The 17228-nt window shown below is 42.8% G+C and overlaps 1 protein-coding gene across 4 annotated transcripts in view; it reads left to right on the plus strand.

Annotated features, from left to right (window-relative positions):
- LOC114495672 (sine oculis binding protein homolog) overlaps positions 1-17228 on the plus strand; it is a 168429-nt gene that overhangs the window by 38103 nt on the left and 113098 nt on the right. For all 4 annotated transcript variants that reach the window (XM_028511044.2, XM_028511043.2, XM_028511045.2 and 1 more), the window contains exon 4: positions 1694-1845. In XM_028511044.2, the coding sequence (XP_028366845.1) occupies positions 1694-1845 (152 nt within the window). The remainder of the gene's footprint in view (positions 1-1693; positions 1846-17228) is intronic.

A 17228-nucleotide genomic window follows, 5' to 3' on the forward strand; every position in this document is an offset into this window, starting at 1 on the left:
ATGTTATCAAAAATGTTTAATTAACTTCAAAGGTCATTTTTACATGGTCTCATGTATTGTAATTAATAATAAATCACAATATGTAATTGTGAAATAAAAATGGTGATTATAATGATAATATTTATTCCACTAAAGTAAATAAAATGCTGCACATAGTTCTGAGTGATGGTACTCAGGGGAAAAAAAGCTGTATCACTGCTCTTCAAATTAGTTTGCTTCTAATTTTGCAGGCCGATGACCGCACTGCCTCAAACCAAATCTTTCCCCTGGAAGTGGAATGAGTGCGTGACAGACTCTATAAACCATGAATATGTCAACGGCTCATGGACCAGGCCTTGCTTAGCAATTAGTCTTTGGGGGCTTTTATTCCAAAATCAGACACTGTACCAGAGCTTGTTGGGGATTTTGTGATTACCATTCACGTCTGGAGCATGAGTCTGGGTTAGTAAAAAAAAACAACAAAAAAACCCCCATAAAGGACAAAGAGTTGTGGCTAATAGTGGCAGTCAGTTGGACACACATACTTTGTCCATTGGGAGAATCAAGAAAACTCAAGATATAGCAAAAGCCTATAGGAGACCACAATTTCTTAGACCTCTACTTAAAAGTCCCCTCTTAGTCCCCCACCAGTGTTTCACAGACTTCAGTCATGTGAATATCACCATCACCTATTTGTTATAACTTCTTACTACCTGCATTATAATTTACTATTACATTCTATTAATTGACTCACTTGAAAAGCCTTTATTGGTTTTAAGCATGTGATATCATAAACACGTACTACTTAAATTTGTTTTCTTACAAAGTAAAAGAAATACACTATTTTAAATATTGAAAATATTTGCACACCACCTAACACCATTCTGAGCACCCACGACATGGTGACAGGTCCCGCAGAAGACATGAGGACCACTAGTCTAGCTAAGAATGTTCTAGGCAGTTCTCATGGCTGACACCTCCCATTGCTATGTCTACAGCCAAGGACCATGAACCACACACATCACATGGAAAAGAATCAAAATCAGGCCTACACCTGCCTGGGGACACCACGTGGGAAGACTGCATCCTAGGAGACTCCTGAGTGAGCCAGGCCATGGCCTTTCTGTTGGCAGAATCTGGCTACTCACATCTTCCCTTTTTTGACTAACCACATCATTTGGGAATCATTGTATTGCAAGAGTGAATAACACCCCATATACCATGTAACAGGAATAGGGAACATGCCAAGATTGATCCTGGCTCCTGACCATCAAGGTTCACATTAGGACATCACACATGTGGTTGTGGTACCCCACCCAGTGTAGATCTCATAGGCTTTCAGCAGCACCTTTGAAGAAATGGGTCATTTTTTACGAGCTTCTGAGCAAGTACTGAGCCTGGGTGAACCAGGCAGAATAAGCGTTTTTACCAGGCTAAGAAGCCCCAGGAACTTTCATGACTCTGTAGTCATGCTCTGGTTTTTAAGTAAATGATGTCTTTTGGAAACTTAAAAGCCACCTAAAAAAAAAAAGAAAAGAAAAGAAAAAAGCACTGAGTCCTCCCACCAAAAGCTGGCTATTCTACTAGGTCGGAACATGGCAAAGTGCGGAGATTAAAATCAGACCTCAAGTAGCTCTTTCAGGTTCAGGGTGTGTCTAAGTTTGAAGGGATGTTTGCTGCTGATATGAACATTTTTCTTATACTTTTATTATAGAAGATGATGTGTCAAATGTACAAATAATGTGTGCCTGGTGCCAGAAAGTGGGAATCAAGCGCTATTCCCTGAGTATGGGAAGTGAGGTGAAAAGCTTCTGCAGCGAGAAGTGCTTTGCGGCCTGCCGACGAGCCTACTTCAAGAGAAACAAGGTAAGACCGCAGTAGGGGGAGGCAGCCACGCAGGCCTCACCGGACCATGTGCGCATGTGCCTCCTAGCCTCTAGCTGAAAACACTGCGCACCTTTTATTCTTTCTGTTTTTTTTCTGTTCTCTTTCTCTGCCATACTTTACCTTTTGGAATAAGGAATCCCCTTCTAATGTGTAAAATAACCTGTTCTTCAGTTTCTCTTGTCTTGGTGTTTGAATTCTGAGAGGGTGAATGAATCGGATGAGGGCATGGTGATCGCAGCTGGTATCCTAAGTGACAGTGACTCCCCAGCAGCAGAATGCTTAGACTAGAATCCTGAAAGATAAGTGCTAGGGATTTCTTACAAAAGCTGAGAAACTAGCCACAGGCGCATGGCCAGGAAGCTTTAGTCTACTCAGTTTAATACTTGTTCCCAAGGGGAGTAATGCTCTGGCTCTTTCCAAAATCAGATCCACAAATTCTAATCAAGAAACATGTCAAGTCTCTCTTGACACCTTATATTAAACTTGATTGATATTGAGGAAAGGTGAAAGAATGGATTCAAGAACGAGCACCACTCACATAGCCAAGCGTTTGTGAGAAGCATGGTGGGTGAACACAGGAACAGCCATAGTCATAGTCTTTTGGGGGTTGTTTTTTTCTTTGTTTGTTTGTTTGTTTTAAGACATCTCAGATTTGAAAATGGCCTTTTAGAATAGCATTAACCACCACTGACGGGAAATGGAATGCATGATGTTTTTACACTCCCACACACATACACACACAGCATTTTGCCACCAATTACTGAAGTAAATTGCTAGTTCTTGATTATCTTCCATTGATCTGTAAAGCTTCCTCAATTCATAAAACTGTCCACACTTTGCTGAGCATTTCCATTTCCATAATACAAGATCAAAATCTGTCCTTTCTTGAAGCAAACAGTTATTATTTTTAAGTCTGATATTTGCAATCCTGGAATGCTAATCTCTGGCTCGTTGCATTACAAGAAGCTCTGTTGCAGCAAATTATTTCCTGCAAATTTGGGTCACATCATTCTGCCAAAAAAATAGAATGCTGATAGAATTAGGATTCAGTAAGGTGGAATTTCAGTAGCAGTCTCTAAGAATTAGGTTCATAATCTTCACTGGAACAGGAAGGCAAGTAAGGGAACTGCAGTTCTTCTGGGACAGTCACCAGTCAAGTTCACAGTCCCTTGGGAGGGGCCCATGAGGCTTCAGAGGAGGGTGGTAAGAGCAATGCATAGTTTGCTTTAAAATGCAAGGATTAAAATGATCTCTAAGACCCTGGGGCTCCCCTTTTGACTGCTGAACACTGGGGTAACAATCACAGGAATGGACTCAGAGCTTTTGTCTTCAAAGCTCTACTTACCACAACAAAATACTTCGCATTTCATCCTAGAAGATGGTTAGAGAACAGGGGGTTTTGTCTATGATTCTGAAGGGTTTTGGGTCTGAATCTTGGTAGACTGTCTGTAGTGAATAAAATCCAGCAAGATGAATTTGTCACAGTCCTTGCAATACATGTTACACTTTGTGAACTGGTTTTACTTTAGTAAGCCTTTGAAGAAAGTCACCTGGAAAACAGCCTAGAATAATATATGTAAAATACCATATATAAAAATACCATATAAATTTACATCATTATAAATCATATGTAATATTACATCATTATAAAGTCTGAGGTCAAACAGAATTTAAACTTCCATAGCATAAAGTTTTGAAAAATGAATAACTGGGAGACAAGATAAGAATTAGCATTTGAGATACTTATGGTAGGTAAAAGCAGCTGGAGGAGGAGGAACATTCCCTTTCACTTCTTGCAAGAAGTTATTGGGGTAGTTCTTTGAACATCCTGCAAAACCTGGGGGTCACAGTGGCTTGAAGTTTGACGGCTGGTCCCAGCAGCCCATTAGTGTCCACACAAGACCTGTCTTCTCGGCAGTCTTCATGCTTATTTATATATTCCAAAGCTCTACCACACTATATACATTCTCATTTTTCAAATAGAGAAATAAATGGGTCACATCACTTGCTGGATTCTTTTTTTCTTCCCCCTAAATTTTAAGAGTGTTATCTCTGTAACAATATCCTATTGTATTACAATAAACATGTACAGCTGCTGCATTTCTGTTAGCTGATAGGATTTTGTGGTCATTTCATTTAGGGCTTGGGTTTCCTAATGGATTGTATTAGATACCAGTCTCCATCCTGCCGTTTCTAAGAACTGCTGTAAATCAGCTCCAGGGTGTTCCCCACTGAACACAATAGCAGATAGCTACTTCTCTTGTATCACTTAACAAAGTCTTTAGACCTCATTATTAAAATTGTGGACTTTCTTAATCCTAGAAAAAGCTAAATGCTACACTTTTAAATACTGAGAAGTGGATGGAAAAGAATAAATAATGTGTGTGCAGAACAGAATTTTGCCTTAGGTGTGATGTAGGTTTAAAAAAAAACATGTGAAATTAACTGTGCTTTAAATTATGCTTTATAATGACAGCCTGCTTCTTGGTGGATAGCACGCTGGGATCTAAAAATGGTCTCTAAGTTGAACCCCAATTGCATGCATAACTTCACAAAGAAAAATCCTAGTAAAAAAGGTAGCTAATTAGGAGCGGTATTCAGCTGACCTCTGTTTTGTATCTGAGCAACACCTGCATTTGTGAATGTAAATTGGACAGCTGTGTCCATGGTTCCCCTGCTCTCCTTTTCACAAGTGCTTGGGTATAGAAGCGGGGACTGATTTTCTGTAAAAACAAGGACAAAAATAGCCCAACTCTCAAAATGAAGACCCATTGAAAATTGACTCGAAATTTCATTTGCTTCTCGAACCTTCCTTGTCTTCGGGTTCACATGATGGAGTAGATTAAGAATGTCCTATCTGTCTCTTACAAACCTTGGCACTAGGAAGTAAGGTTGGATGAACTGAAGTCAATTTAACCCTTTATGGCATGTAAGTTCTATTTTTAAACCCAATTAAAAATTTTTTTGAATAGTTGTTTAGATTGCTACAAGTACGTAGGCTTTCTTCAAAATGCTTTTGCCGGGAATGGATGGTGAATCACAGCTGTGTTCCTTTAATGAACCTCACTACTAGCTCATACATTTCGGGATGTTGGCTCCAAGAAGTGTATACTGTGAATTGATAATTATATTTTTTTGGATCCTTGTCCCAAACAGGCTCAATTTCTGCCTCAAACGTTTTTGAAACAGTGGGTTAGAAAAATACTTTTGTAGTCTATGGGCGTTGGCCAAACAATGCGATGTCAGTCTCATTACTAGAGGCACTAGAAACTGGTCAGGGAGGTAATAACTCTTTTTGCAGCCCCTTTTTGAGGCCACAAGTAGAGAAGGACTTGAGAACATTTCTAGCCTACTGATCTACCTAGGAGCCGGAAAGCTGTAGAGACTCCTTCGTGGTTTCGCAGGAGATACTGAAGTGTTTAATCCAACTAATGCTGGTTTTACTTTGCATAATGACAAAAAATATTCTTTACTAAGGTAGTAATACCATATAACCATTATCTCTTTAAGAGCGAGAGTAACAAACAAGACTACACATGGTAGTCATTTCCAAATATCCTGTGTTTGTTTTCTTCCTTCTGCATGGGAAATATCCTATGTCCACAAATCAAGCAGGAAATCAACACTCAAGGCAGATGGCCATGCAGCAATGTAAAGGATGACAGTTTTCGTGCCTTGTTCAGGTCACAAATTTATAGCATTCTCTATGGATTAGTGGCATTGAACTTTAGTAATAAACACAAATTCCCAAGAACACCAAAATTTTGCTTCCCTGTTCTAGTTTTTGTATAATTTGAGACAAGAATAGATAGAAACACTTCTACAATATCATAATACTGCTGTTCCCCCAAAAACCATAGCGGGAAGAAACCTATGCAGATAAGAGATAAGGATAAAGATGAATTAAAAATAAAAAGGTTATATAAACAAACATTTGCAGATGATGTCATTAAGATCTCCTAACAATCATGGTAATAATAACAAATATTCAATGTGGAGAATATTGTACGATAAGCATCTCTTTTCTTTTCAAACTATGTCCCTGGGTACACAGCTATCTCTTCTTAGAAGAGATCTCTTTTGGGAGAACCCATTACCAATTAGCACATATCATCGTATTATTTGCAGTTTCATTTTATTTAGACTATTGGTCTTTTTTATTAAACTCGAATATATCCTGGGAAAGATTTTCAGTTTCAGACTTAATTATAGAATCTAGTAGTGCAGAAGAAATGTGTAACAATTGCCCTGTTAATCTAGTGATTAACCTGTCTACTTTTTTTCCTTTAAACACCTGCAAGGTTTAATTTGCAAAATGGCTATCATTCATGAAGGTTTGGGAAAGGACATTAAGAAATTACTTGTAATTAACATCCCCTGACTGCCTGAAGCTCAGACCACAGACTTGCTTCTGCTAGTGGCTTGCAAATATTCTTGATTGACAAGTAAATGTGCCCACAGAGCACCACAGTTCTTCCCATGGGTTCCCCTTGTTTTTATGGGCACCAGAGGGCCTTTTGGGTCTATCTACCTGAAGGATGATTGCTTTGGGTGTGTAGTGTTCCTTGGAACTCTGCTGCAAGCCCACCTAAAGCCTGCTTGTAGGGTGGCTTCTGCTTCCCATGCTTTATAGCCTGCAGACCAGCGGCTGAGTTCCCTTTTGGTCACAAAAACAGGGAGGCTTTGGGGACAAAACAAAAAACCCAGTGGTTTTCCTGTTTTCTAGTATTTGGAAATATGGAATGGAATATTGAAGAGCTGCTGAAAATGAGGACCTATGAAAAAAGCAATAAAAGAGGAAGGGGAAGGTGTTAGGCTGGGGTGAAAGTGTCACAGGTGTGCACAGGTAACCAGGTTCTTAGTGATCGAGGACAAAGAATTGAACCGAACACACAAAGTTTATAGCATAAAGAAAGAGGGAAGATTTATTAAGTGATAGTACACTCCACAGGACACGGGAGTGGGCCAGCTCTGAGCAGAGAAAAAGAGGCACGTGGGCTGGGGGATTCTATTCTTATAGGGCAGAAGCCCCCTTGCTCATCTTTGGCGGGCTTTTCCTGCGCGGGTACAAGGAGTTGGATTTCAAAGCTACTGCGCATGTGTGGTTTCCTATGATTTTCTTGATTGGCTACTGGAGAAGGGAGTCCCACGATGTTATTTCATTATAATGATATTATAATGAATCAGGGGTAGCGCGCAGGCGCATTCTATGATTCAGAGTTATCCCAGTAAACAGGAACAACCTGTCTTAGGGGGTCTTTGTCATGTATAGAGGTTTTCTACCTCAGCCCTGCGGGGGCCTCTGGAGCTTCCTTCCTGACTATCTCCTGTCTCAACTTCCCCCTGAGAGACATGGTTCTCAAAAATCTTTTTGGGGTTGTTGAAGGATGAAGATCCGTCTTCCATAGCTGCTTCAGGCTTAGATTGGACAGTAGACCCTGCCTATTGAGAACCACGGAACTCTCGCCCTATTCTATCTAGAGGTTGAAGAGGAATTCCTGAGGCCACCGCGGATGCTGTATGTTGGTCAGCTTCGACATCGTTCTCAGGGATTGGTTGGAAACTTTGGAGCGTCATCAGTTTGACGTGGAACTGCTTAAGTCTAGAAGAAACAAATTTAACAAGTAAATTAAATAAGCAAGGCCCTAAAAGTAGTAAAACCAGCAGTGTTATTAAGGGCCCTAAGAAGGGTAATAACCATGTTAAGCCAGGGAACCATGAGGTCAGGGCTTCTTTAATCCCTTGGCCCTGTTGATTATACTTATGTAGCCATTCTGCCTGTTCATAAATTTTCTTTATGTTAGTTTCGATCATTCCAGAGTTATTTACATAGGTGCAGCAGGTTTTATTGATAACAGTACATACCCCTCCTTGTTCTGCTAGAAGATAGTCAAGGGCAAGGCGGTTATCCATGACTACATTTGCCAATGAGTCTACTGATCTTGAGAGTCCAGCTAGAGTACCAGCAGTATCTTTGGAGACTTCTTCTATAATCTTAGTGAGTTCCCTTAGAGTGGCCTCATGATAGGCGAAGCCTCCCCAAGGGGCTGCAGCAGCTATAGTGGCAGCAGCTCCAGCCACTACTAGACCAAAAGCTCGTTTTTTTCTGCTGAGAGATGGACTCCCAGGACCCATGGTTATATTTATAATGGTTAGGTCTTGGGGTGCCAAGGTCCCTAAGGTGCAGTCACCCCCATGTTTAGAGTTGCTGAGATGAGTATAAGCAATAGCTTCTTGAAATTCTGAATGATCCGTTAGCCAGTTATTGGGAGTCCCACATAGCCAGACGAGCCCCGGGGGTGCTGCAATAACTGTGGCATTAGTGGAGTTATATTTGTTAAGGAGGGCATATGGCAAGGGGGAAAGGCAGTCCTTAAAAGGGCCTAAGTTATTTCTCTGATCTTTCCCACCTGCAGGAGGTGGTAGAAATTTTGCTAATATTCCTTGAAGAGATTGGTTTAATTTCCAAGTAACACATTTAGAAGTATCGTTTGTATCTGCATTGTGAGTTTTGTCAAAGCAACAATGGGTACTATTAGGAATACAGTTAGAATCATAATTTGGGTAGCATACTATATGTGACCAATTTAATGGTTTGAAAATTTCTTCCTCAGGAAGATTCTCTAGAAAGCTGGAACTTGAAAGAGAAGCCAGGGCTTGAAATGGGTCGATGGCCCTTGTATGAGTATTATTATAACATGGGGTACATCCCATTGTACTGTTGCACTTAAGAGAGGTGCTGGAGTAATTAAATGGCTTCAATTCTAGTGGGGTCATACGGAAACACAAAGGAGGATTTCGCTCCCATCTGACTCTTAAAGAAAAAGAGGAACGCGTGTAATTGGCAGAGGAATTCAAAGCACTGATTAAGGATTCATTAGCTATTGGGTAGGCTTTTATATGAGTATTGTATCTGGAAGGAGTTTCCGGGTTAGGATGACATATCCAACATTGGGCCAGGTTTTCTCCTGCTGCTAAGGTCCGAGAAGCATTCACTAGAAAATTTTCATCCCATTCCGTTATACAGGGTGCAGGCAAGTAGAGAATGGTTAATAGAAATAACAAAGACATTTTCATTTTAGACAATCCACCCAGACAGATATGATTCCACCCAGAAGGAAGTGAGCAAGCCTTTATATGAAGCAGAGGACCAGTACGCATAGGAAATTTTCAAGAAGTGCAACTATGCAGAACAATGGTGATTTCAGTGCACTGTTATTGGTTATTACTTATCTTTTTAGGGCTTCTTCTTTTTGAACAGGAACCTGAGGTCCTCCAGTGGCTCGCAGGTATAGTCTGGGCTTTGGGTCTCCAGCTGGTCCTGAGTCAGATTGGGATCCGTGGGGGCTAGTTTTACCCTGGAAATATGAACCCAACTATCGACCCCTAAGAGTTTCACAGCCATAGGGGTACTAAGGGCTACCTGGTAAGGCCCTTTCCATTTAGGGTTGAGTTGGTCTGCTGGTGATCCCTCCTTCCAGGTTTTAAGGAGTACCCAGTCTCCCGGAGATATGGCAGTTTGAAAATTCCCTTTCGGAGCTGGTAAAACTTTATTTCCATATTCCTGTAAAGCTTTCTGCACTTGTCCTAAGTTTATTATATACTTAATTGCTTGATGGGTTTCTGTATCGAATATCAGATCTAGAGTTAAAAAGGGCCGGGCATACAACATTTCAAATGGACTGAGTTTAGTATTGGCCTTAGGGGAGCCCCTAATTCTCATGAGGGCTATAGGTAGTAACTTAGCCCAGTTTTCAGAAGTTTCTTGGCAAAGTTTTGCTAATGTCCTTTTTAAAGTTTGATTTGCTCGTTCTACCTTTCCAGAGGACTGTGGTCTCCAAGCAGAGTGAAGATAATATTTTATGCCTAGAGCTTCAGAAACTGCTTGAGTGATCTTAGAAGTGAAGGATGGCCCATTATCACTTTGTAGGGATCGTGGAAGACCAAACCTGGGTATTATTTCCTTTAGGAGAGCCTTTACTACTTCTGTGGCCTTCTCTGTCCTTGTCGGAAAGGCCTCAATCCATCCAGTAAAGGTATCTACCAGGACTAGTAAGTATTTGTATCCTTTACAAGGAGGCATTTTGGTAAAATCAATCTGCCAGTCCTCTCCAGGATAGGTCCCTCTTCGCTGAATAGGTTCTATCAGCGGGGGCAGGGATGGTTTTTGCCCAGGATTGTTATAGGCACAAAGAGTACAAGCCTGGCAAATATTCTTTATGGTAGTAGCTATTCCCCTACCTATGAATAATTTGTTAACCATTGTCATTGTAGCATCCCTTCCAAGGTGGAAGGAGTCATGCAAAGCCTTTAAGAACTTCCACTGGGAGGCTTGAGGAAGGAAGAGCCTCTGGCCGATATATATCCAGGGTCCTTCATGGACACCTCCTTGTTCCAAAGCCCAAGATATTTCCTCAGATGTATAGTTGGGCTTGATATCTGAGACATTTACAGGGGGGAATAAAGCCATTTGTCTATCAGTCCCTAGCGCTGCTTTCTTTGCTTCTTGGTCTGCTCTCCTATTTCCCTGAGAGATATGGGACATATCTTTTTGGTGGCCTTTGCAATGCATAACTGCCACTTGCTTAGGGAGCCTAACTGCTTCCAATAAATTTAAGATTTCTGGTCCATGTTTAATAGGGGAATTCTTAGCGGTGAGGAGCCCTCTTTCTTTCCATATGGCGGCATGAGCATGCAGAACAAGGAAGGCATATTTGGAGTCTGTATAGATATTGACCCTTCTTCCTTGTCCTAGGATGAGAGCTCGGGTAAGGGCTATAATTTCAGCCTTTTGGGCCGAGGTTGAGGATGGAAGGGCCTGTGCCTCAATGGTGTTATATAAACTAACTACTGCATATCCTGCTTTTCTCTGCCCATTCTGTACAAAGCTGCTCCCATCAGTGAACCACTCATCATCAGGGTTTTCTAAGGGCTGGTCTAATAAGTCAGTCCTGCTCGATTGAGTAAGACTAATAATGTCTGAGCAGGAATGGATCAAATCTGGGGACGATTCTGTAGGCATTAAGGAGGCTGGGTTTAGGGTGTTACAGGTCTTTATAGTTACTTCAGGATTGTCTAGAAGAAGGGCCTGATATTTGGTCAGTCTATTTCCTGTTAGCCAGAGGTGCCCTTTCATTTCTAACACCCCTTGTACCTGATGTGGAGTTAAGACTTCTAACTTCTGCCCGAGAGTTAGTTTACTAGCTTCCTCGGTTAGCATGGCTGTGGCTGCAACTGCTCTTAGGCACGGAGGCCACCCAGCTGCTACAGTGTCCAGTTTTTTTGAGAAATATGCAACTGGTTGAGGTTCATTCCCTAGTCGTTGGACTAAGACTCCTAAAGCTATCCCTTGTTTCTCTGCTATGTATAGAGAGAAAGGCTTACTTAAGTTGGGGATGCCTAAGGCTGGGGCTTCGATTAGAGCCTGCTTGATTTTATTAAAAGCCTGATCACATTCTTTTTCTCATATAATGGGTTCAGTGTCTGGCCCCTTAGTGGCTTCATACAGAGGTTTGGCAATTAGCCCAAAGTTGGGGATCCAAATCCTACAGAATCCTGCCATTCCTAAGAAGGAGCGAAGCTGCTGTTTAGTAGCAGGTGGAGTTAATTCAGTAATCGCTTTAATTCTCTCCTGTGATAATTGCCTATATCCAGGAGTCAAAATATACCCTAAGTAATTTACTTTTTGTTTGGTAATCTGAGCCTTTTTCTTTGATACTCGATATCCTCTTTCAGCTAGGAAATTCAGAGTCTGGATGGTATTTTGATCAGAAGCCTCCTTGGAGGGGCTGCAGATTAGTATGTCGTCTACATATTGTAAAATGGCCCCTCTTTCTAGCTGTAAATCTCTAAGATCCTTTTCTAATACCCTAGCAAAGAGATGGGGACTGTCCCTAAACCCTTGTGGCAATACAGTCCAAGTATATTGCTGATGTATCATCGTCTTTGGATCAGTCCACTCAAAAGCAAATAAATACTGAGAGTCAGGATGCAAAGGGATGCAGAAGAAGGCATCTTTCAAATCTAATACTGAATACCACCGAGCATCATCTGGTATCTGCGAGAGCAAGGTGTAAGGGTTAGCTACTATTGGATGTAAAGGGACTACTGCTTCATTGACTAACCTTAGATCCTGGACTAGCCTGTATTCTCCTGTAGGTTTCATCACTGGTAAGATGGGAGTGTTGCAAGGAGACTGACAAGGGACTATGAGCCCATGTTGTATAAATTTAGTTATGATGGGCTGTAAGCCCTCCAAAGCTTCTTGTTTAATAGGATACTGCTTCCTGTGAGGGTAATCTGACCTGGGTTTTAACTGGATTTTAACCGGTAATGCAGTCTTTGCTCTTCCAGGAATTCCTGACTCCCAAACTAGTGGGTTTACTGCATCCAGAACTGAACTTGGGATTTCTTCCTGATTTTGAATACTACTGATTATCATCACCTTACTTAACTCAAATGGCACTTCAGGGAACAACAAGATAGTTCCCATCCGAGCTAAAAGGTCCCGGCCTAACAGAGGAATAGGGCACTGAGGAACAATTAAAAAGGAGTGTTTGAATATTCGACTCTCAAATTGGCAAGTGATAGGGAATGTATAGAAATATGCCTTAGGATTTCCTTCGACCCCCATTACTTTAGTTGATTTGGAGGAAAGAGGTCCAGAGTAAGAGTTAAGGACAGAGTAAGTGGCCCCTGTATCAACAAGAAAGTTGATTTTCTTACCTGCCACATCTAGAGTTACCCGGGGCTCCTCGGTAGAGATGGGAATATGAGTATTCCCTGGGGCCGACCTGTTCCCCGGGCACCTTCAGTCCTCAAGAGTAGCCATGGCCTTGGGAGATGACCCCTTTCCACTATGGGAACGGGGGCAGTCTACCTTCCAGTGCCAGGGATCAGAACTGAAGTTCTTGCATAGAGGACAGGGCCTCGGAGGTGGCTGAGTGCAGTTCTTTGACCAGTGTCCAGGGCGCTTGCACTTATAACAGGTCTGATCCTTTTGCCCCTGATTCTTTTGAGGCCTCCCCGAGCTCCCCTGATGGGGCTGGTTTCCGCCAATGGCACTACTAAAGGCTAGTGCAAGGAGCTCTGCTTGCTTCTCTCTTTCTTTCTTTCCCTGTTTTCTTTCCTCCAAATCCCTATTGTTAAAGACTGAAAAGGCTGTATCCATGAGCTGATCTAAGGGGGTCTGCGGGCCCATTTGTAATTTCTGAAGCTTCCTGCGAATATCAGGGGCAGATTGACTTATAAAATGCTGTCCTATCAAGATTCGACCCTCTGGGGATGAAGGGTCCAAGTTTGTATATTTTTGGAAGGCTTCCACTAGTCTGTTTCTGAAGAGAGCTGGGTTCTCTTCTTTGCCCTGAAAGATTTCCCTAACCTTTTCGTAATTCACAGGTTTCTTGATGCAGTTTCTCATTCCTGCCAGTAAGCAATCTATCATTGCATCCCTACTCCGGATCCCTGCCTGAGTATTGTATCCCCAGGCAGGTTCCTGGTCCGGGACAGCTTGGGCAGCTGGCTGGTTAGTGCCAGGGTTCTGGGTATGCAGCTGATCTGCATACTTACGGGCCTCCTCCCAGATCCGCTGTTTCTCATCTGGGGAACAGCAGGTGGTCAGAATTATGTACAAATCCCTCCACGACATACTAAATGCTAGAGTAAGAGTCTGGAAATTACTAGTGAAACGTGAAGGATCCTCTGAAAAACTCCCAAGCCTGTCTTTACATTGTTGTAAATCAGTTATAGAGAATGGCACTTGTACCCTTATAGCACCTTCAGGGCCTGCTACCTCCCTCAAGGGTAGGAGTGCAGGAGTGGTAGGGAGATAAGAAGCGCCACTTCTAGTATGTCCTGCAGGGCTGGGTTTTTCCTCAGCTGGTGGCTTTAGGTTTATAGCATAGGGTGGTGGAGAGGTCGCTTCCTCTAAGGTAGGGGCAGAGACTCCAGAACTCTGGGGTTCCCTTAATCTCCCTTGAGAGACAGGTGGGGAGCTAAGGAGAGTATCTTCTAATTGATCAACACTTGGGCCTATAGGTTTTGTCAGGGTGGGGCTGGAGCCAAACGAGGGATCTCGGTACAGAGCCATGAATGCCTGCACGTAAGGAACTTCAGACCATTTGCCTTCCCTCCGGCAGAATAGATCTAGCTGTAGGATAGTATTATAATTTTTGCTCCCATTCTCAGGCCATATTTCTCCATCCCCTAATTTATATTGGGGCCAAACTGTGTTACAAAAGAAAACTAATCTCTTCTTTTTTAAATTTTTGGGGTCAAATTTATCCCAGTTGCTAAGAATGCAACCCAATGGTGATTTGGAAGGGGTGGAAGATGTAGTTCCCATCTCGACTGCGGTGATCCTAAGAGAGAAGGAAAAGAAACACAAAGATACTCCTTTGCAGACTAGAGGCGTCCCTCTCTTTGCTGCCCTTAGGAGATTCCTAGTGGGCCATGGGCGTCCCCTGGGATCCCACCGAACTACCAGACGTCTCTGGCGAAAGAGATTCTAGTGAGAGAGATACTCCTTTGCAATCGAGAGGCGTCCCCCTTTTCTTGCCTCAGGAGCTTCCTAGTGGGCCACAGGGCGTCCCCTGGGATCCCACCGAACTACCAGACGTCTCTGGCGAAAGAAATCCTAGTGAGTGTCGGCCGACAGAAATCTAAAAGACTTGAGAGAATCACCACAGTCTATTTTTGTCTCTAACTATTGGGAAGGAACCAGTCCTGCATTCTTGAGCAATTGCCTATAATTCCAACAATCCCAGACTCTATCCTTGTGTCCTTAGTACATTTCTATTTCTGTATTCTTCATCTATGGGGACCCTCATTTTCCTATAAGCTTTAAGATCTGGGGCAAAGGAAGTGTGTTACTAGAAAAATAATTTCTGGCCTTGTAAACCATTCAAGGAGCACCAAGATGATCTTATTATAAAATGACTCTTTTCTAGATCACAAAGAAGACCCTTAAATATCCTATGTAATTTTCCAGAGCTTTAAGAAATTGTACCTGCGTCTGAAGTCTCGCAGAAGGGACCTCAAGAGATGTCTAAAATACCACCCTTTATACTGGAGGCGGATCTCATAGAGGGACAATGGACTGAGAGGGGAAATTAAAATACCCTTATAGGAACAAGTAAACCACCTTAGATTCCCAAATTCAATTAATTAAGTAAGAGTGGCTCTACGCAGCCATTTAGTAACCAGCGACCAGCAGGCACCTGTTGTGTGGTTCTGAGCGATGTTGCTGCTTACAATGAGAGTATACACGTGGCAAAGATGGGAGTGGCTCATTCCTGCAACTGTACTTAGCGCTAGCCTGTCAATGACCCCAAGGTAGATATCCTAGTACAAAGACAGCAGGAGCCCTTCATACATAAAAGGCAAGTGGGGTATGAGTGAAGGCATAAAGACCAGAAGTCAGTTGAGGAGGAAAAGCATAAAAGACTATCTGTGGGCCTGATGAGGAGACTGCAAAAGGAAGCCATAGCGCAGGTGAGGTGGTGACTGATATCCCGCATGGAAGGTCCGACTATGCCTATTGGGGGAGTGGCCGCGGGGTGGGGCAGTGTTTTGTGCTTTCCACAGTGTGCCTGACTGTTGTGCGGACATTTTCTTGTACCTGGCGGGGACTAAGGCTAACCCCGTTCCGCATCCAAGTTATCCTATCACAGGAGTCTTCAAGCGGCGGGCGCCCTTGTGGCTTTTAACTGCCCGACCTGTGCCCGCAAATTAGCGGCCGACCTTCCATCACGGAACATCAGAGTCACCGAAACAGAATAGGTGATAACGGAAAAGGGCATCCCAGGTGTCAGAGCAGCAAAGAAGGCTTACCACTCCGGTGTCTTCTCCTGGCTGGCTCGCCAAAAACTGTCACAGGTGTGCACAGGTAACCAGGTTCTTAGTGATCGAGGACAAAGAATTGAACCGAACACACAAAGTTTATAGCATAAAGAAAGAGGGAAGATTTATTAAGTGATAGTACACTCCACAGGACACGGGAGTGGGCCAGCTCTGAGCAGAGAAAAAGAGGCACGTGGGCTGGGGGATTCTATTCTTATAGGGCAGAAGCCCCCTTGCTCATCTTTGGCGGGCTTTTCCTGCGCAGGTACAAGGAGTTGGATTTCAAAGCTACTGCGCATGTGTGGTTTCCTATGATTTTCTTGATTGGCTACTGGAGAAGGGAGTCCCACGATGTTATTTCATTATAATGATATTATAATGAATCAGGGGTAGCGCGCAGGCGCATTCTATGATTCAGAGTTATCCCAGTAAACAGGAACAACCTGTCTTAGGGGGTCTTTGTCATGTATAGAGGTTTTCTACCTCAGCCCTGCGGGGGCCTCTGGAGCTTCCTTCCTGACTATCTCCTGCCTCAAAAGCAGGGGAATTCTGGCCAGTGAAGTAAGATGTAGGTGAGGTAAAAGTGATGTCTAGTCTCTTTTAAAAAAGCCAGAAAGAGTTCCATGCTGAGGCGGACACTATGCTAGGAAGCCATCCGAAGCTTTGGGGGAGAGGCACGTGATCTGTCTGTTTACCAGAGCACATGAATACCACTTGAGAAATACCGGTCGAAGGGCTGCCTGGAACACAGGCATAGTGGGGTAAGGGGGTTGAACTGAACAAAAGGAATAGCAACCACATCCAGAGTTAAATGGGCCACATTTTGGGAGGTTGTGGAAGCAAACAGAGAAATAATTCTAATCAGTTTCCCAGAATAGATGTCAACTTATGAATCATATTAGACATTTTAGATTAAAAATGAAGAGATGATAAAAGTCCAGAGAGTTTCAAGTCCCAGTCTTTGATCAACACTTTTTTTTTTTCAAAGCAAAAGGAAGAGGGGAATTTTTAAACGATCTGAATCAACCCCTCAGAGATCAATACACAGGGCTATTGACATATATGCTTGAATGTTAATTTTCAGACACAGTCAATCTCTGGCCGTCCTTCTGGTGATAGCTAATGCTATACACTTAAATCAAGTTTTTCTCATCTGAACTGCCAGTAATTATCCAATCCATCTCAAAGGCACGGTCCCTTTTAACATTAACCACAGTGTCAGATTGCATCAGCTACATTGTGTTCTGGTGACTGCGGCTGCAGAATGATGAATGTGCGTGCTTTGAGTTCATAGTCTGGCTGCCTGTTTGGGCAGTGGGCAGCTCAGTGAAACAAATGATCAGGAATGGATCTAGTTATTTGGGACATGCATTCTCCTTATCGATCCAGTCACTTGCATTGCCAACTTTCTCACCTTGCTGCTAACAGTGTTCAGCTTTATCTGAAGAATGAGCATTTAAATAATTATCTAATGGGTCGGTTTGATGCACTTCCCCCACCATAAGCTACCTCACGTACAGAGT

The sequence above is a fragment of the Phyllostomus discolor genome, chromosome 4 (genome assembly GCF_004126475.2).
Source record: "Phyllostomus discolor isolate MPI-MPIP mPhyDis1 chromosome 4, mPhyDis1.pri.v3, whole genome shotgun sequence".
NCBI classification, from domain to species: domain Eukaryota; kingdom Metazoa; phylum Chordata; class Mammalia; order Chiroptera; family Phyllostomidae; genus Phyllostomus; species Phyllostomus discolor.